This window comes from Saccopteryx leptura, chromosome 1 (assembly GCF_036850995.1).
Source record: "Saccopteryx leptura isolate mSacLep1 chromosome 1, mSacLep1_pri_phased_curated, whole genome shotgun sequence".
NCBI classification, from domain to species: Eukaryota; Metazoa; Chordata; class Mammalia; order Chiroptera; family Emballonuridae; genus Saccopteryx; species Saccopteryx leptura.
This window is the reverse complement of record NC_089503.1, coordinates 40,278,561-40,304,825: the sequence shown is the minus strand read 5'-3', so window position 1 is coordinate 40,304,825 and position 26,265 is coordinate 40,278,561. Positions and strand designations below refer to the sequence as shown.

General features: G+C 48.1%; 1 protein-coding gene across 6 annotated transcripts in view; it reads left to right on the top strand.

Moving 5' to 3' along the window:
- NAV2 (neuron navigator 2) overlaps positions 1-26,265 on the top strand; it is a 397,784-nt gene that overhangs the window by 160,302 nt on the left and 211,217 nt on the right. For 5 of the 6 annotated variants that reach the window (XM_066364494.1, XM_066364479.1, XM_066364471.1 and 2 more), the window contains exons 5-7: positions 8,697-8,955; positions 14,740-14,808; positions 23,223-23,392. In XM_066364494.1, coding sequence (XP_066220591.1) covers positions 8,697-8,955; positions 14,740-14,808; positions 23,223-23,392 — 498 coding nt within the window. The remainder of the gene's footprint in view (positions 1-8,696; positions 8,956-14,739; positions 14,809-23,222; positions 23,393-26,265) is intronic. The other variant, XM_066364486.1, reaches the window with a different exon arrangement.

Genomic DNA, 26,265 nt, shown 5'->3' with positions numbered 1-26,265 from the left:
AGGAAGCAGAAGAAGACTGAGAACTCTGTGAGCTGGACCCCAGTCTCTGAAGGTGCTGTGTAGCCCGTGGAGGAATGGCAGGCAGAGACACTCAGCCCTCCGTCCCCTGTCGATATTGGAATGTAGCCCTGTGAGTCTGCGCATAGAGAAGCATACACGTACTGCTGTGTCAAGTTATCAATGGGGTATAATTGCTTCCAGCTGTGCTATTGATCCCCCATCTTTGCTGCTAAGTTGAGACTCACTTGATGGGTATCTTGGCCGAATTGGCACTCTTCAGTCACGGTCATGATTACAACAGTTTTGTGTCAGTACTTAAGACGCAGTCTTGTTCACTTTGAAGCTTCAGTCTCAGACTCGACTGAAAGCTCTTTCCCCCGATCCTCCCAGTGCACGCGGCTTTGGAAGGTTGGAGGGGGATGGGGGCTTGGTGACTTGGCTTCCTTGCTCTTTTCTTGTTCTGATGCCTAAGCTTCCATAATTGTGGCAGCAGAGAGAAGCAGAATTTGGCTGGTGATAGATTTCTGTCTTCCTCGTGCGTGATTGCTGCTGTCCCTGGGTGGGAGGCTCTCTGTGCCCTGCTGACCAGGGACTCACTCCCGTTCTGCCCCCAGGGCCTTGGTAGTCTTCTGTGAGATTTGACCAGTTCTTGCAGCTTGTTTCTAGCTGGTAGTGTTCACATCCCATCCCCCTGATCCAGGCCACCCCTTCCCCCCACGCTGAAGTGGTCTTGGTAAGGCTCTAGACCTTGGTCTCATGATCCCTCCATCATCCACCATGGACCCATCAGGAATGTGTGGGTTCCAGCTTCCATTTGCAGTAGGTAGAACAGGACCTCACCTGGAAGTCCCCCACCATAGGATCTTGCTCAGCTTTTTGAGGGCACACAGGTGGCCAAGAGGCAGATCTGCCAAGTTTCTGCTAAGCAGGTATCCAGCTGGTGACTGGCAGGCCAGAACCCCCACTTGGGGTGATTGTTTTAGTGCCTCCTTGCCTTTGATTGCAAGGAGGGCAGGGACCCCACCTTCTTGTTCCTTGGTGAGGGAATCAAGAGCCTGTCTGTGTGATCATCAGATATTACCACCCTCCCGTCCCCCTCTCTGGCGTGCTCCCATCTAGATCTATTACAATGATTTGACAGGAAGTGGAGGAGGATGACGATGGTGTTTGGTGCTAAGACTGATTCAGAACATGTACCATCTTAAGGGATGCCGACTGGCCCCAATCTTTGTCAACATCTTGAATTTATAACGCAAAGGTGCTTCAAGCATTTTACCCTCAAATGGGCCTTATTCACAATGTCAGGGTTACAGGAACCACACTTGACATACTGTTAAACTGTAGGAACAGAAACCATTTATTGAGAACTCAACATGTGCCATCCCTGAGCTAAGTGTCACACTATTTTATGTCTTATTTAATCCCCCCTGCAACCTGGTGAGGTCAGTATTCACCTCATCCCAGTTTTACAGAGGAGGAAACTCAGGCCCCAACGGGTTAAGCTACATGTGGAAAAGGGAAGTTCCACAAGGTCAGCAGTGGGTAGGCTTCTCCCATCTGCTGATTCAAAGCCCTGATGTGTCTACGGCTCATTGCTACCCACACTTCTAATGACCAGCTTAACTACTAGAAAGCGTTATAGTGTTTAAAGAAATAATGTAGTTTTAATGTGTTTTACTTTCCTTTTGAAGACGGTGGAGTGCCTTAAGGCTCTTCCTGATGAAAAATAAAAAACACCAGCAGTTGGAAAGCCCCATAGGTACATCTCCACCCCTTCCCAGTGACTAAAGCTGGTTCCAGACCCAGGAGGGTGTATGCACCTGTGCTTGGAGCGTTGCAGCAGCTCCGGTCCTGCCCCGACCTGCCTGTTGGAGAGCCGCAGAGCCTTTGTTCCGGGGACAGACAGCAGAGGCCTGCGGAGAGGCCGAGGGCCCAGCCAGCCCCGCGGAGATGCTGCTGGCTTGAGGCACGTCCTCTAGACTGGACCTCTTTGCCTCTCATGTTCCCAAAGGTGATGCCCATCCGTCTGCTCTCGGAGACTTGCCTGAGCCCTGTGAGCTGCGCCCTCCCTACCTTGGGTGATTTTCACGGTCCCTTCAGCTCCTCTCCGACGCACACATACCTGTCATGACCATCTGCAAACTTGTCTCCGTTAGGAAGTATGGCCTTTATCCCTGGGACTTTTAGAACAGTGGTCTCCAACCCCCGGGCCGATGACCGGTACCAGTCTGTGGGCCATTTGGTACTGGTCCGCAGAGAAAGAATAAATAAGTTACATTGTTTCCGTTTTATTTATATTTAAGTCTGAACGATGTTTTATTTTTTAAAAATGACCAGATTCCCTCTGTTACATCCGTCTAAGACTCACTCTTGATGCTTGTCTCGGTCACGTGATACGTTTATCTACCCCACCCTAAAGGCCGGTCCGTGAAAATATTTTTCTGACATTAAATCGGTCCATGACCCAAAAAAGGTTGGGGACCACTGTTTTAGAACACCTGGGGTTCATGCCTCCTGGCCCTGAGCCCATCTTCCTATATTGGAGAAGCAGAGGTCTGGAGGTGTGGCATCCGATTTAGCTCACCAAATGTTTGCTGGGTAAATTCTATATGCCAGGCACAGTGCTAGGCACCGGGGTGCACGGAGAGTCGAGTCAGTCATCCAACTCTAGCCTTCATTCCAGTTAATAGGAGAGCTATGCTCATGGTACACAGGGTCCAGCGGTGCCCAAAGAAAAGCAGTGACCAGCTCTGTCTGGGGCAGTCGGGGGGTGGCTTCAGAGAGGCAGTGACGTTTCCCTGGGGCTTTACGGGGTGCGTAGGCACGCACCAGGCAGAAAAGGAAGGCGAAGGGAAATCGAGACAGGAGATGGGGCGTAGGTAATACGATGGGGGCAGAGGACTCTCTCTCAACAGAGGCAGCGCGGTCCCTCCAGATGCCTCCGGGAAGGAGTGCTTGCTTTTGAAGTGGAATCGGTTGCTGACTTGATGAGCTCAGACCTGGGTTTTCTGCTCTGGTGTCCAGAGACCTGGCTGCTGCGCTTGCTTTTCCTTTCATCCCGAGCCAGAAAGCCTTTCTGGACCTTTCACGGAAAAGCAACAGGGGGATCCTTTTATTTTCCTCCTGCTCACATCACCCGAGTTTGGCAGTGCATGTGGGGCCGTTTCTGCCCCTCACTAGAGGGGCTCCGCTCCTACCCCCTCAAGCCATTACCCCTGTGTGGGTAGAGTCACTGACAGCTTGGCAAGCAGGACACAGATGTCAGGTGGAAAGTCACACAGTGAAGGCAGGTGGTGTGGAAGGCCCAGCTGGAGGAGTAATGTCACACAAGCCACCTCCCGATGCAGTTGGGAGGGCCTTACACCACCCGCCGTGGCCTCGGGCGATTGAACAGGGAGCCGGGAACTCTGTAGTCGAGGCCGCCTCCCTTTGGCTCCGAATCCCTTCTGCTCTACAAAGCGGGTTTCTTTGTATTAGAGGATCCCAGTGCAGTGCCTTTGTAAGCCAGACCTGTGGTTTCTCTTCAATAATGTTGAAAGAATATAACTCTCCTGTTTGTTCTACCCTTGCACCCAGATTAATGTCAGCCAATGGGAACAAAGAGGTCAGTCAGAACCCAAAGAAATGAAGAGTCAAGGCCATGCAGAAATCGGATGGAAAGTGGCGTGTCTCGTAGTTTGTTCTTCCGCCGACAGGGGGGGCGGCCACATGGAGAGAAAGGAGAGCAGGATCCTGCCTTGGTTTAGACGCCAGCTAGCCAGCGTCTCTGTGGACAGGCCTGCTGTCTCTAGGTCTACGTTAGTTTCCTTCTGGAGATGTCAAGAGGGTGAGGATAGTTGATCAGATACAAAATGACACTCTCCCCCCCCCCCCCGAAGTCTTGGGAAATGTCATGAGGGGAACACTTTTGTAGGCTGGCAAAATGACATTTTGTTTTTAGACTGCCTGCGGAGCCACCAGGCCTCATGAAACACAGACCAATGACATTTAGAAATATGCGAAGAACACGGTTCTAGCTATTTTGGATGCTGTCTCCTATGCACCACCCATTGCATAAATGGTGTGGCTTGCACCACCAAACAGAGCCTTCACCACTCTTGAGTTTTATGTTCTGAAAAGAAAATTCAACAGTCCAAACATCCACCAGCCTGGTGAATGGATAAACAAAATGTGGTATATCCATGTCATGGGCTAATACTCAGCGATATAAAGAAACCAAGGATGAATGCTCTAACATGGATGAGCCTTAAATGCATCATGTTAAATGAAAGACACCAGTTGTGAAAGACTCCGTAGTACATGATTCCATTTATATGAAATGTCCAGAAGAAGGCAACCCTGTCCAAACAGAAAGCAGATTAGAGGTTGCCTGGGAACGATGTGGGAGTTGAATGTGTATGAGCATGAGGACTCTTCGGAGTAATGGATGTATTTTAAAACTAGAATGTTATGCCTGACCTGTGGTGGCGCAGTGGATAAAGTGTCGACCTGGATCGCTGAGGTTGTTGGTTCAAAACCTTGGGCTTGCCGGTCAAGGAGTTGATCTCCTGCTCTCCCCCCTTCTCTCTCTCTCTCTTTCTTTCTCTCCTCTCTAAAATAAATTAAAAAAAAAAAAAACTAGAATGTTACAAATTTACTAAAAATCACTACACTTAATTTTATGGATGAGAATTATACCTCAATAATTTTTTTTTAAAGCTGTTTAAAAAACAGGAAGATCACCATTGAGTTTTCCCTAATAGGAGATTTTTCATGACTGATTTCCTTCTTGACACTGTGCCTGGCACAGAGTGGGCGTGCGGGGAGAATGCCCGGCCACTCAGCTTTCCTTTAGGCAGTGTCCTGCGGAGGCCGCAGGCTCAGTGACTGTGTTTTCTGAAGCACGAGGGAAGGACTGAGCCAGGCAGTGTCCTGGGGCTTCGACTCGCTTTCCCGTTTCCTCTGCTCCCGATTCTCGTAGCAACCTGGTGGGAAAGGTGCTGTACGCACCGGCCCACTTTATTTTATCTTTTAAAAGATTTTATTTATTCATTTTAGAGAGAGAGAAGAAAAAAAGGGGGGAGGAGTAGGATACATCAACTCATAGTTGCTTCCCGTATGTGCCTTGACCAGGCAAACCCAGGGTTTCTAACCATGGACCTCAGCATTCCAGGTTGATGCTTTATCCACTGCACCACCACCGGTCAGGCCAAGGATCCTTTATTTTCTCTCTCTCTCTCTCTCTCTTTTTTTTTTTTTTTTTGGTATTTTTCTGAAGTTGGAAACGAGGAGGCAGTCAGACAGACTCTGCATGCACCCGACTGGGATCCACCCAGCACGCCCACCAGGGAGCGATGCTCTGCCCCTCTGGGGCGTTGCTCTGTTGCAACCAGAGCCACTCTAGCGCCTGGGGCAGAGGCCAAGGAGCCCGGGCCAACTTTGCTCCAATGGAGCCTCGGCTGCGGGAGAGGAAGAGAGAGACAGAGAGGAAGGGGGGGGGGGTGGAAAAGCAGATGGGCGCCTCTCCTATGTGCGCTGGCCGGGAATCCAACCTGGGACTCCTGCACACCAGGCCGACGCTCTACCACTGAGCCAACCGGCCAGGGCCTCTCTCTTTTTTTAATTTATTGATTTTTAGACAAAGAAGGGGGTAGGAGGAGAAGCGGGAAGCATCAAGTTGTAGTAGTTGCTTCCTGTATGTGCCTTGACTGGGTAAGCCCAGGGTTTCAAACTGGCGACCGCAGCATTCCAGCACCTGCCCATTTTAAAGACGGCAGAACCGAGGCTCAGAGTCGACTCTTTTGAATGTGCAAAGTCTGTAAATGTGAAGGGCTACAGAGATTTAAACTCAGGTCTTTCTACCAAAAAAATCAGTGGTGACCTATGTCGTGAAAATTTTGCCTCCTAAGAAAATGTGTGTTTATGGGAGCACTGTGCTCTTTGACAAATAAAAAGATGTTTTAGGGGATAATATGATAAACCATTATGAGTAATGAATGACTTAACGACCATAGGAGGTAGAGAAAGTGACACACCTGGCTTCTTGTCTACCTGGCATTGGGCGGGTAGGTTATGAGGATGCTGAAATGGACACGGCCACTTCTGCTGTGAAGAACCTCTCAGCCCCCTGGATATGCTGATTTGCAAGTTCTTCCCTTCTTTGTTTTGCTTGCGTGGTTTAAAAATATGTATTATGGAATGTTTGACACATTCTGTAAAAAAGGAATACTTATAGAAAAATAAAGAATACTTATATGACTACCAGCTAGCTTAGTAAAACATTATCTGGTATGCTTTTAAATTCACCACACATGATGAGTACATAAGCAAGCCAAGTTATACAGTATTAGGAGAGCAGGCTTTGAGCCAGGAAAACCTAGATTCAAATCCCAGCTCCACCATTTAGTACCTTGGGAGGTCATAAAACCTTTCTGAGCCTCTGCTTCCCTTAAAGTAAGAGAGGGATGATAATACTAACTTCCCGGGTTGTGGGGATTGAGTGAGATCTTTCACAGAACAAACTTAACCTGGTACATGCTAATTAGTAGTCGCTCTTGTTATTACGAATAAGTTATATATAATCTGACAACAATTAATGGCACCAAGAGTCTTACATAGATTCCATCTATTCCATGATTAATTTCTCCTTCCAGTGAATTTGATTTTGAGGAGGAATTGTCATGTTTCCCAAGTGCCATGCCAGCTTATCAATTGTCTCATCTTGATGCTGTCCTTGGCTCGCATCACTGTTTAGCTGGGTGACTGCGGGTGAGTCACTTCATCCTCTGTTTTCCCCGGAGTAAAATGAACCGGCCGTATCGTGCTAGCCGAACCCCCCATTCTGTGGCCCTGCTGCACTTGCAAGCACATTGAGCAGCAAGACCAGAACCAGCCACAGGTGTGTGATTCTCCTTTGGTTTCCTGAGAATGGAGCAGGAAGCAGAGTTGAAGGGTTAAAAGCTGAACTAGCCAAAGACACTGGGGATGAGCTACCTTCTTGGGACTTTCTCTGCTCTCTGCATTGCACGCGGTGGTTTCTAATAAGCATCCTGATTTGTCCAGGTCAGTCCTGACTTACACTTGTCATGTGCTGTCATTAAGGGCTCCACCCTCTTTACTCTCCAGCATATTATGGTTTGCATGATAAATGATAAAGTCCCCATAGTAAAAATTCTTGTGTCTAAGGCATGAAGCTGGAGCTATGTGGGAAGCTCATACAGAATTCTGGGGCTGCGCTCTTCACGTTGTAACCACGATCAGTGAAGGACTTCATTGTTTGCGGCGTGCTTTCACATAAATGCTGTCCTTCGATCTGCAGAACTGCCTTGTATGATGGGGCAAGCTGTGTCAATATTGCCAGTGAGGCCCAGAGAGATTAAGTGACTTGCCCAGGGTTGCACAGCTAGTAAGGGGTAGAGTCCCGACTGGAACTCATGACTTAGGTTTTTCAAAAGCTGTGTTCCTGCCAGATTTATCCAACGATCAGAAACTGCTAGCTCCCAAAGTAAAGAGTGAAGGCTGTGTTCTAGGAGTTTGTGTTGTCAGTTTCCCCGGAACCCGGAGGCAGGTATACTTCAACAGGAAGTAACTCAGCCTGCTCTAATCGTCTGCTCTCACCCGGGGCACTGGGCAGGCTTGCAGGTAATGGGGCCTGTGTCTGAAAGGACCCCATTCATACCTTCTGCTCTTCACCTGGTCCTTGGAGGAAACTCCTGTTCCTTTATCAGCAGCCTCTTCCCCAGCCTGGGGCTAACCAGGGATGTGTGTTAATGGTGAGGCTTCCCTTCCTCTGACCCCATTCCATCATCTTAGGGTCTAAGCAAAGTGCAGACAGCCCCCAGAGTTCCTCCCTCTGTGTCCCTCGTGCCTGGTGGCCCCATTACTTCACCCTCGGGGTCAGTTTAGGCTGCCCATCGCGTCTGGCGTTAAAAGACCTGCACACAAGAAAGGGGTGCCCAGGGAGAGCCACCCTTGCGCCCATAGCCTCTGCCCGTGAATGACTGTTTTATTTCTTCTCTGCAGCTCTTTATGTGTGTCTTGAGGCAAATGCATTTTAACATCTGAAAAACTCCATCTGGAATAAAAATTTTCTTATCTTCACTTTACGCTAATTTCTTTAAATAAGGGATAATTTTGCGTGAGTCCCTCTGGCCTATCCCCTCACCCTTCCCAAACTGAACTTATTTATCCAGCAGGCAAGAGAGACGCAGAGCCTGTGTGTGGGGGAAGGGTGGTTGGGGAAAGCAGTGCAAGGACTTGGGAGTGGGACAGCAGCCACTGGGCATGCGCCAGGTGGCTTGAAGCACAGAACCTGGGCTTGGCAGAGCCCCTCGAAGCCCAGTGAGTGTTCCCCGGCCCTGGAGAGCTGCTCTGTGCCAAACCGCTTGCCAGGCCCCTGGAACAAGCACGGTCTTGCTCGGGACTCGTACTTTTTTGGTTGTGCACTTACTGAGAGTTTCCCCTGGCCCTTGCCAGACATCCAGTTGCTACTTGCTTCGTGTATCCACTCTAATCCCAGTGGGGAGAAGAAGCTACTTTCTGTGTGGTTTAGGCCTGATTTTAATTGATTGGAGTACCCATTACAAGTGTGTTCAGGAAATCTGTCATATCCTAGAGGAATGCCACTCACGGGGTGGGAGTGGGGGGCTGAAGCAGCCCACAGAACGGGAGCGAGAAAGGATGCTCCTCCTCTGACTCCCCTCTCTGTTGTCTTGCAGAAATCAGGAATGGAAACCTCAAGGCCATTCTAGGCCTCTTCTTCAGCCTCTCCCGATACAAGCAGCAGCAGCAGCAGCCCCAGAAGCAGCACCTCTCCTCGCCACTGCCCCCTGCCGTGTCCCAGGCAGCCGGGGGCCCCTTCCAGTGCCAGGCTGGCACTCCTCAGCAGCAGGTGCCAGCCACTCCCCAGGCCCCGTGCCAGCCTCACCAGCCAGCGCTGCATCAGCAGTCAAAAGCACAAGCCGAGATGCAGTCCAGGTGGGGGCTCCTTGCCAACCGGTCCTTCCGCTCTTTCGGGGGTTCTGTTTCACACCGACCCCATTCTAGCCTATGTCAAACGTGTGTTCTATTTGAGCCGCGTCAGTGCTGAGAACAACTATAGTGTGTGAGGAGTTCGTGTGACCTTGGAGTGGAGGTCTCCACCTGTGCGTGGCAGTGATGTGTACTTTTTAAATCAGAATCACCAGCATCCAAAGCTCATTAGCTGCTCCTGCTTTAAATCTGGCCTGTGACACACACATGCTCCTGTGCCGTAAACAACCCCTAAAATAGACTTCAAACTTCTTTTATGTGCTTGCCTAAAAGCTAGGTATTCCAGGTTATATGTGTGAGTAATTTTACTGATTGGAGGCCAAAGTCGTCCCCCAGCCGATAGCACTGCTTTGCCAGAAGAGAAAAGTCAAGAACGAAGAAGAAAGATGGCAAGTGGTCCTTAGCAAGCAGCCGCTCTCCCGAGAGGGCCGGCAGCCCCTGATGGGAGCAGTTACCATTAAATGTGACCGTAGAGAGTTAGTAGCCTTGTCAGCTGGGGCCCTCTGCTCTGCAGGCTTAGGGCCTGGATTTTTTTTGGTGTTCCCAGAGGGACTGTGCTTCCAGTGGGACTTACCATATAAGGATGTACAAACAGAGGGCCGGAGTAGTTCATGTCTACTGTGTTACAAAGGAAATATAATAGTTACTCTGCGAAAGATCACCTTGTAAAACATTTGCTTTAGTGGCAGGGAAAAAAAAGGCAATTAGAAATTAGAAAGTTTTTGACTCAGTCAAGTTTGAGGAAAGATCCCAATAACTGTTGTTTTTTTAAGCTGTTAACCTTTAGTCACTGATCAAATTAACTGCTTGATTTCATTTAATATGTGCCAAAGAGTAACGGCCATTTTTCTCCCAGTCCCCAAAGTACCAGCATTAATAATCACAGGGCTTCTCGCTCACCTCCACACTCCTAGTAGCCCATTGTAGTTGGGCAGAGCACAAAGCGGTTCAAACAAAGCAGGTGCCTTATGGAAAATTCTTTTTTTTTCCCCCCATGAGAAGTGCTATTTTCCAATTGTGATGCTGTTAAAACGAGCAATGATGGATGGGATGTAAACCAGACCCCCTAATGAACTATCCAATTCACATTATGGAAATCTGTGGGCTAGCAGAGCTGCCTGGACTAGCAATAAGGGAGGAATACGGCCGGCGGCCCGCCTGTGCACCCTGGCCCCAAAGAGGCGTAATCTAATCAGAGATTCCCTGACCGCCTGGGTCACGGCGTGTTGAGGGCATCGTTTCCCGCCCTGATCCTGCAGAGTGCCTGGTCCCTAGAGGATAACTTGCCAGGGGAAGGGTCCTGGGGGGAAAAATAGGAAAAGATCTGGGTTAAGTTGTCATAACTGTTATTGAAGTTCTCAGATCCTTGAATCTGCCGACACACATTTATTTAGTGTTTGAATGACTTTTGTTGCCAGACCTGATTCTAGGCACTTGGGAGATTGAGGGTGAATGCGATAGCCAAGGTGTCTACTTTCTACATTCTACTGAAGGAAACAGGCAAACGGGGAGAGAAATATCAGATAGTGGTATAGTGGTGGTACATTAAGATGATGGAATTCAGAGGGATTGGGATGATAATTTATATTGGGTTGATAGGAGGGTCTCTCTGAGGACACGATACTGAAGTTGAAATATGAATGACAAGGAATGAGTTACATAGGTTTCAGATGTGGAATAGATCAGGCAGAGGGAGCAGCTGGTACAAAGGCCCTGTGGTAGGTGAATCTTGACAGGTTGGAGGAGCAGAAAGGAGGCTTGTGTGGCTGGACCTCAATGGATTAGGGGAGGTGGGAGGTTAAAAGGTGGCCTGTGAGCAGGGAGGGCTGCCACTGTGCACGTGCAGGACAGTGTAACCCAGTGGTTCTCAAACTTTTTGAAGTCGGGGCACATTTAAAATCCTAAAAATAATTGTAGGCACACTATATACAAATTTCTAAGAAATATTTTATAATAATTAAGTCAAATATTAAAGAAAAATTGTATAATATAAAGTCCAAGTGTGCTTTTAGGGTGATTAAATGAAATAAATATGACAAAATTAAGTTTATTCTGACATAAAAACATTTTTATGTTACATTTTTTTTGAGTTATGCTTTTAGAATTTGTAAAAAAGAGGGGTTAAAAAATAAAAAAAGACAAAAAAGTTATCTTTTTATATCATATATATAGATACATTCTTAGTAAGATTTAATAAATTCAGCAGGTCCTGACATGAATGTGTTAAGATTTTTCATTCTTGTGTTTATGAGAAACATGAGCCTGATGTATCCTAGCAATTTCTTCAATGTTTGGGCATATATTTGAAAGGCAAACTCTCATTTCCTCATCAATACCTTGAAGAATTCCTCTCTTTTTGCTCTTAATTGTGTTGAGTGCAGAAAACCCCCACCATACATATTATCTTAACTTTACACCAAATAAAGGATAGAAGAAACTTGCCTTCAGTCTTTCCGGGGAACATGGGGGGTAGTGTAAAACAGTGGTCCCCAACCCCCGGGCCACGGACCGGTACCGGTCTGCAGAGAAAGAATAAATAACTTACATTATTTCCGTTTTATTTATATTTAAGTCTGAATGATGTTTTATTTTTAAAAAATGACCAGATTCCCTCTGTTACATCCGTCTAAGACTCACTCTTGACGCTTGTCTCGTAAGTTCGACAATTATATTTAAAAATAGCACAGTTTTTACGCCGGTCACATAATTTTATTTTGTGCATTTATCTGTCCCACCCTAAAGGCCGGTCCATGAAAATATTTTCTGACATTAAACTGGTCCGTGGCCCAAAAAAGGTTGAGGACCACTGGTGTTAACAATCCAGCACCACAGCTTAACAGCCTTGTGTAACCTAATTAGGCAAGTGAGGTGGGGAGTTGGGCAGACTGTCAGTTTACAGCCAATTTCCCACACCTCTGTCCCCCAAAAATCTAAACTCCAAAAACCCTGTTGATTTTTTGGTCCCCAACAGGCTCATATGTCTCTGGAATACCATAGGGCGCACCTGGAAATCTTCTAGTGCACACCAGTGCGCCCTGGCGCACACTTTGAGAACCGCTGGTGTAGTAACCATTGGCCCCTGGAATTGAGCAGAGCTGCGGCCCTAAGGACAGGCCACAGAGGGCTGGCTGAAACTGGATAAAAAGTTTATATTTCATTCTAAAGGTGATAGGAAGCCACTGGAGAGTCTTAAGCAGGAGATAGACTTGATTTGGTGTCTGGTTTTTAAAAAGTCACCTTTGCTTCTTTGTGGAGGGTAAGGCTCTGGAGAGAGAGAACAGGAGGAAGGACCCCAGTTAAACGGTCTCTGTGGTCTTCTAGATGATAGTGACTGAGGTCCAGGTGGAGGAGCAGATACAGAGATGGACCAACTCAGGGCACTTTGGAGGAGGTGAGCCAACAGGACTCACAGCCAGACTGATGGCCGGAGTGAGGGAGAGAAGGCGCGGAGAGAGCCTAGCTTCCTGGCTCGCGCACCGTGGGAAACCGGTGCTCGGGGCGAGGAAGCCGGGAGAGGACACGTGAGCACCGTGCCTCCTCAGAAGAGGGGCACAGAAGGCGTTCCTCACTCTTGGCCGCAGAAGACTTGTTTTCTAGAGCGTCTTGTCTCACTGCCTGGGGTTCCAAGGAGCATGTGTTGAGAAATATGGCTTGTGTCCCTGAGCCAGGCCAGCCCGAGGCATCTATTTCCATGGCAGGTGTTAGTTGTTTTTTTGTTGTTGTTTTTTAAGAGCCAGTTGTTCCAGTCAAAACACCTCTCTCCCAGTAAGAAAAAACATCCTGCTATTAATAAATGCTTTACCTAAAGAAGAGCCACACTCACTCAGGCCAGATTTTTACCCAGAGCGGTTCCTGCCATCGTGGTGCTGACGGGGCCGCTCTTAGGACTTGCTGTCTGTCCTCACTCGTCTCTTAGATTGGATCGCTCCTGCAGATGACTAGTTTCATCCATTTTATACTGGTTCTTTCCCTTTTTACATCCAGAGGCTAATCTTATTTTCCAGTTTGAGGGATTGCATAGTCCCTGCTAGCATTCTGGCTATAAATTTTAAAAATAGTAAAATTGCCTCCCTGGCTCAGTTCCATTGTATTACTGTCCCCACATTCTGCCTATGATACCCACAACTCGAAGGGTAATGGCCGACTCCCTGATCATCGGTGTCAAATGTTGATGCGAGCCCCAAATGCCAATGTGGCTTTGGTCCTGCGTTTGAGCTTTGCCACATAGGAACATGCCTACATACTGTGCCTCTTGGAATAATACATAACTAAAACTTGGCAACTTTTTCACACGTTTTTGAAAAGAGGAGTCATTGAAGCTAGCCAAGGAGATTTGAGACATTAACAAGAAGGAATCAGAGCACCATTTCCAGTGATGGCCACGTGGAAACGCCCCTTCACCTCTTTACTGCAGCTCTTCCTATTAATCTATGAACTGGCCAAGAACTTGATCTACATCCCACCTCTTAAAACTCCTCACCAGTCTGGAGTCCAAGAGAGGAGCTGAGACTTGCTGCCTTCTCTGCCTGTATCTACCTTAAGTATCCTTAGTATTCAACTGTTTAGGGAAAAACCAGAAAATTCCTTGAGTTTATTTTATTTTTTGTCTATTCTCTTCTGCTCCTTCCTTCACTTCAGAAGGAGGTATAGAAAGTATTCCTCTAACTTAGCCACAGAAGTCTCCTTAGTTTATAGAGCCAACATTGTATTTCTGGCAACACCAACATGGCAGCTCCCGCCTCGGACCCTTTAATGAACATGGAATATAGTATATATTGGATGCAAGGAAGGTATTTCCAGGTGAACTTTTTCTTTTATTAAACCCAACCAAGATTCTTCAGATGTACAAGTTTATAGTACAAAGCCCAAAATTTAGTACATTCAAAACACTTTAAATGATCATTTTTATGCCGCTGAGAGCAGAAGTTTCTAAGACCAGCAAAACTTGCAAACATCTATATCCTTTTTGGGTCAACCTTATGGGACATTGAGAACATTCATCAGAAAAGCACCCTGGTAGAATAAGCATGTAAAATAGAAGCATCTAAGTACTTTAGAAAGATAAAAAGTGTTTGTTTTTTTTTACCTGCCAGTGGCTCCTTTCTGTAGGGTTGTATTGTGGGAGGTGGGGGGAGGCTTTATAGTGACTGGTAGGAAAAGTAAAAGATATCTGGTATTTAAAAGAGAGAAAAAGGGAGAAAGAAAACCTCAAAAATGTTTTGGCAATCCTGTAGTGATTTCTTCACGTTGGAAATTCATCAGATCAGAAAAGTTAAACCTGCCTGGCCTGTGGTGGCGCAGCAGATACAGCGTCAGCCTGAGACACTGTGGTCCTGATTTTAAAACCCTGAGGGCGCTGGCTTGAGTGCAGGGTCAACAGCTTGAGCGTGGGATTGTCAGTGTGAGCCCAAGGTCAATGGCTTGGCTGGAGCCCCCAAGTCAGGGCAGGTATGAGAAAGCAATCAATGAACAACTAAGGTGCTGCAACTACGAGTTGATTCTTCTCATCTCTCTCCCTTCCTGTTTCTCTTTCTCAAAAAAAAAAATAAATAAATAAAATAAAATAAAATAAAGAAAAGCTAGACCTAGAACGAAAGGTGCGTACTGTGGGGGAGCAGGCCGTGGGGAAGCCAGGAGCGCTGCCCTCATCCCAGGGCTCTTGTTGTTTATTTGTATGTCTAATGATCTTCTCTCCCCTCACTCAGATCTTTTTCTCTTCCTGTCATGCAGTGCATCATCCAAGGACTCATCTCAAAGCAAAATCATCCGCTTCACTCTGGGTCAGAAAAAGATCTCTAGGTTAGACTTCCTGTGTGTCCTGCAAAGCATGGTTTCCACCCAGCCTGCTGTGCCCTTTGTTCCAGCTACGTCTCCTTTTGGTCCCTCTCCCCGTTTCATGTCTGCAGTTTGAGAAAACCAAACCTGCTTTGGCTGACATTGGACAGTTTTGAGAATGGGTTTGGGGTGGTCGGGTGTGTGTGCGCGTGTTGGGGAGAAGGGTTGGGGAGGGACAGTCTAAGTGAGGTTGAGGTGTACATAATGTTCCTGCATTTCATTGATTTTGGCTTTGATTGCTTGGTCCTCAGAATCCATTCTGACTTAGGGAGAGGTTGAGTGTCTAGGTTTTCTTAGTGATTTGATGATGAGTTTGGCTCCCTGCTCTGTCCTGACCCTGATCCCACCCACCTCACCTGCATCTCACTTGTGTGTGTTGTGCTTTTTGTTTTTGTGGTTGTTGTTACAGTTACTAATGTGGGACTGGTTTTCTCTTGAGTTATACAGACCTGAAGCATGACTCCAACTGGTCAGAGGAGGCAAAGCAGTAAGGCAGCTGTAACTCATGTTTGTCTGGGTGCTCTGCCCCGTGAGAGAGCACCTCAGTTACCTGAAATAAAAAGTAGGCTTGCTCAATAACTAGTTCTCTTGAGCAAGTTATCTGAGTATCAGAGTCTGGTGTCCTATCACCGCATGCTAGGCGGAGCCATTCTAGGGTATGGGAAATGCCAGTTACATCGCTGTATCTGCTCTTGTTTTAAAGGAATCAACTGCTAGCATTTCTTGAATGCTTCTTGTATGCCGGTTTGAATGCATTATCTTATTTAATTCTCACGTCAGTCTTCTTGTGGTAGGTCATATTATCATCCCCATTTTACAGGCAAGGAAACTAAAATTCATGAAGTTTTGTAAGTTATGCAAAGTCACAGAGCAAATGGAAAAACCAGAGTGTGGACCCCTGTGCTCAAAGCCCAGCGCCCTCACTTTTCTCACTATGCACACTTCTCCCCTCCCCTCCTTTTTCAATTCTGGTATGTATGTGGTTGTCGAGGCTGCTTTTCAAACTCTTACGTTTCAACTATTCCTCCCAGCCTTTTGCCTCGCGTTGCCCATGTAGCATCTTAATAGGAAGAGACTCTCCTGCTCATTGTGACTGGTGTTGATTTTTCTTTGCATTCTCACTGAAAGTTAAAGGGATACTCACACCCCTTTCTGCCTGTATTCATGTAACATACACACTGAACGTCCGCTCGCTGCCCCACTCCTCAGCTCTAGGTGCCTTTTCTAACTCAGGTTTACTTAAGTGCGATCACCCTGGGAGACCCCACTCAGGATCTTCCTGGCAGGAGGTGGGGGGAGAAGCTTCTCCATAGAACGAGTCAGCAAGTCGCCCAGACCTGATTGCAGGATGAGTGCACATCCCGGAGCCTACATTCATCACTGCATCTTGTTGCCACGTGTCGCAGTCAGTTCGGGCTGCCGTCACAAACCACATTGACTGGGTGATGGAAACAGAAGATGTTATTTATCCCTGTTTTGAAGCCTGGGATGGCTGGGGTCAGGGTGCCAGCAGTTGGGTCCTGATGCAGACCCTCTTCCAAGTGTCTAGACAGTTGTGTCTTTGCTGTGTCCTCACATGGTGAAGAGCAGAGAGGAAGTGAGCTCTCTCTTGTCTCTTCTTAGAAGACACTGATGCCATCATGAGAGCTCTACCTTCGTGACCTAATCACCTTCCCAAAAGCTCCCTCTCCCAACACCATCACATTGGGGATTAGCACCCAGGGCTTACATCTGAATTTGGTGGGGGTATGGGGAGGGACACACAGACACACAGCACCATGCCAGGGACTAGGTTCTGGAACAGAACACGAGGCACAAGCCAGAACAGACACCTACTGCACTGGCACACGGGGTTCCCATTGTGTGTGTGTGTGTGTGTGTGTCCGTGTCCTACAGATGTCCGTACACAGGAGGGGAAAGGAGAGGGGTGAGTTCAGAGGACACATGGGCTCCAGTGTTTGTTCACACCATGTTCTTAGTTCTGGGAGATAAAACAGGAGCTAGCTGGGAAAAGATCTGACTGAGACGCATGCCCACCCCTTGTATGACTTGTTACGGGGCCCAGCTCATGGACGCAGACAGGGGTGGGGAGGCACTGGGAAGAGAGGAGCAGCTGGAGGATGAGGGTGGTCTGCCCCTGCCTCGAGGGTTGGCTGGGCATGGGCTTTCACAGCAGCCCTCTTCCGTCAGGTCATATCTTTCACCTACATATTTTTTAGATGCATTTGGTGACTGATGAGGCCAGTAAAGGGAGAGTCTTTGTTTCATTATTTGCCTAGTCTGACTTTTTCTTATTCCCCACTTCCTTCCCCACCCCGTCTAGCACGCAAGCCTGATGAGCATTTGAGCGTTGAGCGTCAGGCGCCACTAAGTGTAGGAGTGGGTTTGGTGGCCGGAAGAAACAGCCGTGTCGGCTCTGGCTGGTAGCTCACTTGGTTAGAGCGTTGTCCCAATATGCCAAGGTGGCAGGTTTGATCCCTGGTCAGGACATGTACAAGAATCAAGCAGTGAAGGCATAAATGAGTGTAACAACAAATCGATGTTTCTTTCTTCTTCTCTCTCTAAAAATCAATAAACTTTTAAAAATTAAAAAAGAAAGAAAGAAAGAAAGAGAAAGAAAGAAAGAAAGAGCCCTACTCTTTCTAGATGAGTAGGACACGTCTCCCAGAGCTCAGGAAATAGGTCTTTGGTTCACATGCAGACACCTTGATCTAAATACCTCCAGATAGGCACCAGGGATATTGAGCCGGGTGAGAAGACTCATCCTTGAATCTAGATGCAAGAAAGGGGTTTATGGAGGGAATTGATACAGAAATGAAGAATTTTCATGTATTTCTGCCCTTGACTACTGTTATTGTCTCTTGGCATCCCTGGTGAGCCCATGTATTTGGGCTCATTCTACTGGTGGAAAGCAGAGAAGCATAGTGTCTGATAGTGCATCTTTGTATTTAAACTAGGTGAAAGCCTGTTTTCACCACTTACTGTGTTACCTAGGCGAATTATTTAATCTCCATGAGCCTGTGTTTCCTGTTGGTAAAACGAGATAGTCCTGCCTCACAGTGTGATACGGCTGACATACAGTCACTCCTGATCCTTCAATACAGGGCGTGTAATCCATGCACCATCACCAGCAGATATGTTGACTTGGTATTTTGGGTTGACTTGGGCAAGGTAAGGCAATAAGGCCACTTTCAGCAAATCCCATGCAGTTGATCTTTATACATGACTGTCTTATGGAGGGGAATCAGTGGGGCTAGAAATTTGGCCCAGCTGCTGAAAAGCAGATGCCACGGAGATGAGAGATTTTGCATTTAATCATCTTGTCTAGCAAAAAGCATCTCTGATTCTGATCCCCGCCCCCCATGGCCCTGAGCATGTGCACACAAGCTGCCATCCTTCCTGGGAGGGCCGTCTTCTGCTCCTGGCCTTTGAAGTGGTTTTGGGGGGGAAGAACAGCTTTCTTCCCATCAGCACGTACAGTGCATTGAGCCGGGCTGCACTTGCAGGTTACGTGCCAGGAGCCGCGGCTTGACCGCCCTGCCTGCTGGGCTCTGCACATGTCGGAGGAATTGCCCACGGCTCCAATAGCAGCAGGGTTTTTTCTTCCGCCTCTTTGTTCCACCACATCCCTTAAACTTAATTTTTTTTAAAAAAAATTAAGCTTTTTAAAGCAACATGTGCATGTTCGAAAGAACCCATCTGTGTCCTCTGCCATGTTGTGACTGGGTTTGGACGTGGAATGATCCTGAGAAGTGGAGTTGTTCTGCCAGAGGACCTGTGGGAACCCTCTGGTGCTGTAAGCGAGGCGGGGTGTACATGACGCAGGGCTGACTGGCGGCGAGGCGGGCACCCTGAGCAGCATCTGCTGTGTGGTACCTGCAGCTGTTCCCCGCGTGAGCGAGACCCAGCTCTTCAGCAAGGAGGGATTCTAATGAACAGACAGCAGCTGCTTCCAGGCTGGAGCTTGATAGACATTCTCCTGATGCACATGGATGTTAATGATAATGGACTTCAAAACTGTTAGCCGGAGGCCGAGGGTCTGTGTCACCAGGAACTAGAAGATAGCAGTTCCGCTCTAGCTCTGCCTTCAGGCTCCCTAATTAATGCCTCACTGCCAGAGGGCAGGACAGAGTCCCAAGCTTCGTACCGACACCCTCTGGCCCTGCCTGCTCCCCGAGCCCCAGCACACAGCTGACCTTTCTTTCCTCTACTTTTTTACAGGCTTCACTCTGCATGAGACCTCTTCCTCGCTCCATGACTCCCTGCCCTCTCGCCCTCTGCTCACAGTCCCATTCCACGTGTCACATCTTCTGTTGGGTTGCTTGTATTGGGAACCTTTGCCGAACAATGGCCAAGGTTATTCTTTTCCTTCTTAAAATTGCTTCTGAACTTTGCATCATCTTTTTTCAATACGGGTGTGATTCAGATGTCATCGAGAGCCAATCAGCTCCTTAAGATCTGGATAGGGTTGAGCTAGAACCCCGTCTTAATCTGTTGGGTAGAATACCACAGATTGAGCAATTTAGGAACAACAAAAATGTATCTGCTCGCCGTGCCGGAAACTGGAAGACCAGTATTAGGACACCAGCATGGTGGGTTTTGCTGAAAGCCCTCTCCCGTGTTGCAGACTGCTGACTTCTCACCTGGTGGAAGAGGCAAGGTAGTTCTCTGGATCCTTGATAAGGGCATTAATCTCATTCATGAGAGTTTTTCCCTCATGAACTACCGGTAATCACCCCTGAAAGGCCCTATCTCCCAATAACATCACACTGGGCATTAGATTTCAACATTAATTTTGGGGAACACAAACATCCAGACCATAGCAAACTCCTCTAATTTGTAGAAAGTCCAGTACCCTCCTTGTGATCACTCAGGTATCCTAGGATCTCACAGTTACCCTGTGGCTTTGAAATTCTCTGTTTGAAGTCCTGTACTTATAACTGAGTCTGAATTAATTCAGTTTGTAAATGGACTCGCCATCCTCCCAAAGAATGTTTTGGTTCCCTTGTGGGTTGATCCAGCTAAGCTTTTTTTCTTTACTTTCCACTCGCCACACCTTCATCCATGGCCTTTGTGTGTGAGGTGGACTTGGCTAAAATTCCAGGGAGGTGAAGGAGGCTTGTTTTGGAGCAGCAGCTGCTAAACCCATTCACAGCAGATCTCAAGTCTTCAAGCTCCGTGTTGACATGGCTTTCCTCTGAAACTTGGAAGAAATTACTAGGTCTTCATCCAGTGTCTCCGTTTGGTCAAGCTCAGGGAGCTGTCCTAATGAGGGTATAATGGTGATGGGGGTAGAGGGTGACATGTTGGCTGGAGCTTTGGTGGCTTTTGATGGCTAACTATGTGTCAGCCATCCTTTATTTGCCATGTCAGCTACCCTCAGGGCCTTCAGAGAACTCCTCCGTGTCTCAGGAAACCCGGCCCAACTCTGCAGCCACTTGAGGGCTGTGCCACTCCCACCAAAGGAGCCCTCTGAGTCCTGACTCAGGGAAGAGAATCTGACAGAGACCCCGCCGTGGGACAGCCAGAGCTGGCTTAGTTCCCCCCAAACCAGGGATGTTTCACTCTGGGCAGTGGAGCCCACAGGTGGCTGAGAGGTACCCCAAGTGTGCAGTCTGTCAGTCAGTCACAGATCCTGGGTGAGGCAGTTTCTGTTCTGGAATGTCCCTGAGGGAGAGGACGAGTCCTGTCTGCTAAAGCCTGTCTCACCTCTCTGAATATGTTGATTCCAGACTCTTCGCAGTGGTTTTCGTGTGCTCTCTTCTGCTGCTTTCCCCTGCACTCATCTGTGTCCTCACTTGCCTGAGTCCGTCTGGTCCCGCCGCATGTATCCTGTGTGGCAGTGCCGGTTCCTGCACAGACCCACGGGCTCAGCTGAGAGGAGGGAAGGGCAACCGGCATGCACTGGGTACTGACAACAGGCCAGACTTTATGTCCTGTTTCAAGTTTACAGCTGTTCCGTTGGGAAGTTGATTTTTTTTTTCCTCTTTTTTTTGTATTTTTTCTGAAGCTGGAAACGAGGAGAGACAGCCAGACAGACTCCCACATGCGCCCGACCGGGATCCACCCGGCACGCCCACCAGGGCGATGCTCTGCCCACCAGGGGGCGATGCTCTGCCCCTCTGGGGCGTCGCTCTGCCATGACCAGAGCCACTCCAGCGCCTGGGGCAGAGGCCAAGGAGCCATCCCCAGCGCCTGGGCCATCCCTGCTCCAATGGAGCCTTGGCTGCGGGAGGGGAAGAGAGAGACAGAGAGGAAGGAGGGGGTGGGGGTGGAGAAGCAAATGGGCGCCTCTCCTATGTGTCCTGGCTGGGAATCGAACCCGGGTCCCCCGCACGCCACCGACGCTCTACCACTGAGCCAACTGGCCAGGGCCGGGAAGTTGATTTTTGTCCTAAAAGTTATATACGAAACTTGAATGTTCAAGAGATTACAAGACTGGTCCGATATCGTGTGGCTGGAAAAGGCCCAGACTGCCTTCCTAACTCGAGGTTGTGCCATCCCATCTCTGCCTGTTCTGCCTCTGTAGAGGCTCCGTGCTGCCATGAGAAGCCTGCGCTTCAGCCCCAGGTCAGGGCAGTGAGGGCTGTCCCAGCAATTCTGAAAGGAAAGCACCTTTTCCCTCCTTGTTTTTTGCTTCCCTACTCTTTACGAAGTCCCCACTGGAGTAGAATGAATGCTGTGACCTGTGTTAGCCTGCACTCTTGAATACATCGCTGTGATATCATCTTGGAACAAGTCTGGAAACCTTTTCTAGGCCTTTCTGAACATAAAGACCAGCCCAAAGGAGCACCCTGTCTGTACCTACAGAAGCTCTGCCATTGGCTGTGACTCCTCAGCATGGCCGTGGAGGGCCTGCAGGATGCTGTTTGCATTGGAAGCAGAACCAAGATCCCATTGCTGGACCTCCATGGTCGGTTGTGCTGGCCACATCTGGTTCCCAAACACAGGCACTCGCACTGCTGGTATCGCACCCCACTCTGTGCCTGTCTTTGCGGGTGAACGTCTTCCCCAGACAAGACAGGGTAAATTCACAGAGGGCAAGTCCTCCTCGTGCAGTGGGAAGCAATGCCTCCTTGGGGAGGGGAGCTCACCCCTTGCCTTCTCTCCGAGCTCCCCGTCAGGGAACAGGGCCAGCTTCTCCTGGACTGCACAGATTTACATTCCTCTCACACCAGCTCAAGTTCTCTGTCTGCTCGACAGCCATCTTTCTTGCTTGGCCAACAAGAAAAAGTTTCAAGTGGTTGCCTGCTTGTATCTAAAATGCTTCCAGACTGCAGACTTCTTTGGTGCTTACAGATTTGCATGGAAAGAGAAGGCTGAAAGCTTTCTGAGTTGAAAATTCAGACTTATCACTGGACCTCACGCTAGTCGGCTGAGCTTCCAATGGCTTTTACACAGAGGTTCTAATGGCTTTTGCACACGTAGCTGAGTGGGTTTTAGCAGAAAGATACAACTAAATATTTCACTATTTGTTTATTGTTCAATTTTGATGATTGGAAACAGCCTGCTTAGTAGTCCCTGAACCAAAATTCTGACTTGGGGTCTTACCCTTAACTCTTTGGGGAATGGGCCATAATACCTTTAGACACATTGCAAAGAAGTCTGCTGAGTTTATTTCCCACACCACCCCAAATGAGGTGTTTTATTTAAAGGGAGAGTTCACGTGTCTTTAGACTATCATATTTGTCCAGGTTTTACAGCAAGAATGTATGATTTTATTCATCTACTGTGCAGAGCCGCTGGGCTTCAGCCCCGGAGTAATGCCTGTAGAGACAAGTTGTCAGGTGTTGACGGGAAATGTATGTCTGAACAGTGTTTCCCTCCAGACCCTAAGTTTTCATTTGCAGATGTGTTGGGTTCTGAGTGGTAGCAGTCTCCTTTCTGATTATTACAAATTGTCTTTTTCTTGATACTTCTATGTCTAGATTATGGCAAACACCATTTTCAATACCTACCCAAAGAGATGCACACACAAGGTAAACAGTGTCGAATCTTCATGGGCCTTTATGTTCCACGCTTGATAGAATTAGAGTGACATGGTCTGGCCCTATTGTAAAGTAAAAATACTTGTCCAAGAGGAAAAGGAAGATGAGCTTTGTATTTTTAATCAGCAAATTTATATATATTTTTTCCTTCAAATGTCTCTCTTTGCTCACAGAAAAACTGCTCGTGTTTTGCTGTTGGACTTGACTGGGATCATTACTACTAGCCTAGTTGTTTGTAGTGTTTCCACTAAATCCTGTGACTGGCCAACCTCCACAGACCCAGTGTCTTGAATGGTTCCTTTGACCTCCTGCATGGCTGCAGTTCCTTCTCCTGAGACACTTCTGTTTTTCGGAGACTGAATCTATTACTCTGTTGCTTTTGCATTTTAGACTTCCAGGTCCTACCGCAAGGGTATCCGCTGCAGGCAGCGACGCCAAGACACGCGGAGGGTCGGCCGCGGCGAACAACCGACGCAGCCAGAGCTTTAACAACTATGACAAGTCCAAACCAGTCACCTCCCCACCCCCACCGCCGCCACCACCAAGCAGCCATGAGAAAGGTGAGTCACCTTCTTCGGGGTCCTTTTTGTCATCTTTCTTACAGCAGATCTGTTTCCTTTGGGTGAGTGTCGTCGGGGGGGTGGGGTTGCTGATAGGGTGGTAGGAATGGATCACAAGGACATACTTGACTGGAAGGAACTTCGTTAGCAGAGGCATTCATAAAGCAGGGAGATCGTGTTATAGTCACAGTCGCCAGCAAGAATAGCTGTATTTGTCCAGGTGGGGCCCATAAGAGACCCGGCTATGGACAGAAGCAGTGCAGATTTGCAACTCAAAAATAAATGTTCGTAGAACATGCAGTCAGTGGTTTTCCAGAAACGCAAGGTTCTTGGGGTGTTTATTTTGTGAGCTAGGAAGTTTTCACCCATCAGAGGTGATGTGAAGGAAGTTAGAAGGGAGTTTTCACCCTTTGAAAAAAGTCAGAAATGTCGTTGGCTAAATGAAGATCCTGACTACATATAAGGAGTAGGCAACGTTGCTGTTAGCATTCTGATGAAGGAACGTTTACCATAAAAGGATATGAATTTTTTTTTACCCTAAGTAGCCCTGAGCTTTTAGGATAGCGATAAAAAGTGAGCAGCCCTGTGGGGACTCCTGCACAGAGGTAGTGAAACAAATAAAGAGCTTCTGCTAGCTTCAGTGTGTGTCTCGTCAGATGTTGGAGAAACTGAGAGAGACTGAGGCCACTTAGAAGATTCTTCAGTACAAGGCCGAGCTCCCCTTCATTTCTCCCAGGCAAAGGGGTCTAGACTTGTTGAGGGGATGACAAGTCAGGTCTCTCGGAAGCATTTCCTACTTGGTGAGGCGAATGCTTCTCAAGGCGTGTCCCGCCTGTGCCCTCTCTCTCCCGAGACCCAGGAGAGCCCCCTCCCGCGCCCTGAAGTGCTCCACGAGCCCGGGCAGCCTTCCGCTGTGAGTGAACTCAGAACCTCTCCCACCCACCCCTCCAGCTCAGGGTGACTGGATGTAGTGGAGCTGGGTATCCCCCCTCCTAGAATACCAGAGAAAAGACGAGGGCAATTTATATAAGGCTGACAGCTACGCACGGCAGAAGGTTTCCCAGACAAGGCGTTGGGAACTCTGCCGCTCGCCGGAAAGCTGTAACCAGGATGTCGTAACTGGTCAAGGCTGTGATCCAGCCCGTGGCTTCTGCCTCAAGCAAACCGTTTTTCTTCTTCTTCTCTCGCTTCCCCTCGCCCTTCCTTCCCCTCGCCTCCTTTCCTTATCTTCACCATACCCAACTGTGTTCTTTTTAAAAGTGTCTTTAAATTACATAAATAATAAATGCTTATAAAGTAGTCCAAGTGTACATCAAATAAAGTTTTCCGTTACATGCTCCCTGAAGGATTACAATGTAAACCATCCTGTTCATATCCTTCAGACCTTTCACCATATATTTATGTGTGTGTGAAAACACACATATAAAATGTATAGAAACGTTTCTGGGTTTTTTTTTAATATAAATAAATAGCTAAATTTTATTGAGTGTCTACTATGTGCCTCATTGGATTCCACCCAAACAAGCTGTGTTGCTCCCCTTTTTGCAAAGAGTGGAAGTAAGGCAGAGAGAGGGCAGCTGCTTGTGAGGGTCACCTCGGAGTGGGTGCAGTTGGAAATGAACCAGGCACTTTGGTTCCAGAACCACGATTGATACTGTGCTTTTCCTGGAAGTGGACAAGAAATGCTAGAGGCCTTACCCAGAGGGGCTAGTTAGAGACGAGCAGGTTGAGCTAGAGGGGAGAGCTGGGAAGATGTCGGGGGGAAGCCTGTGCCCTCTGTTGGGTCAGCCCACCCTCATCCCCATGGTCATTTGAAGAGAAACTGTCATATAAAAGTCTGAAGGATGGATGTGAGCCCATAGTCCAAAAGACTGAGAAAATAAGGAGTTCATTGTAGCAGGGACAAGCGTGGGGAGATGCAAGGTTTGTGGCGGGACCCGTGTTCTAGAGCCTACCACAGAGTCAGGGCCACGCAGGCAGCCCAGCCGGTGGCTATTCCTTAGTGCCGGGACGGCCACCGACCCACCTCCGTCCTGGGCAAGGGTAGCCATGTTTGCACAGAGCAACCGGAGAGCCACAAGGCCTCTTAAAGGACTGTGGCTGGGACTTCCCGTAGAGGCCCTGCCTGAGGAAAAGGCTTTGGTGTCGGGAGAAAGGGAGGTCATATTTACTTACTCAACACATACTGCTTCCCAGGGTCTTTGATGTTCGCTTTCTTACTTGGTCGTCACAGACATTCTGTGAGGTAAATATTATTAACACTGACCCAGTTTTACAGGTAAGGGAGGCGAGGCTAATTGAGATTTAGTCATTTGTCCTCCCTGGTAATTGAACACTAGAATTCATATCCAGGTTCAACTCCCAGATTTGAACTCTGGTTATGTCCCCGAGGACATCTGTAATGAGGACCAAGCGAGGTAATGCTTGCGAGTGTTTTGTGAGCTGTGATGCTTACAAAGTCCCGTGAAGGATGCTGAATGATAGCAGTGGCTGGCGGTGGTCCCCCGTGCATGGGAGCTGGGATAAAGCAAGGTTGGGCAGGTCTAGATATTTTTTATATTAATACTTTCCCACCATCTGGAGGTAAAGGGGTAGTACAGTTTTTGAATTTCTTCTTCCTTTCTTCCTGGTCCCTATGTTCTCCCTGGAATCCAATCTTGATGGCAGCTTGTGAGTAGCCAGCTTACATGCAAAATGTAGCATGTGAAGAGGGAACAGAAGTAACTCAACTGCCTAGCCAGGTGTAAGACAAAGCAGGTACTCGGGTACATAAGACAGCATCCTTTGGAGCCAGATCAATTGCAGCTCAGTGTGGTTGGTGCTTAGCTGAGATCTGGACCACTTTCAGATGAGGTTAAATTCGTGATATACTC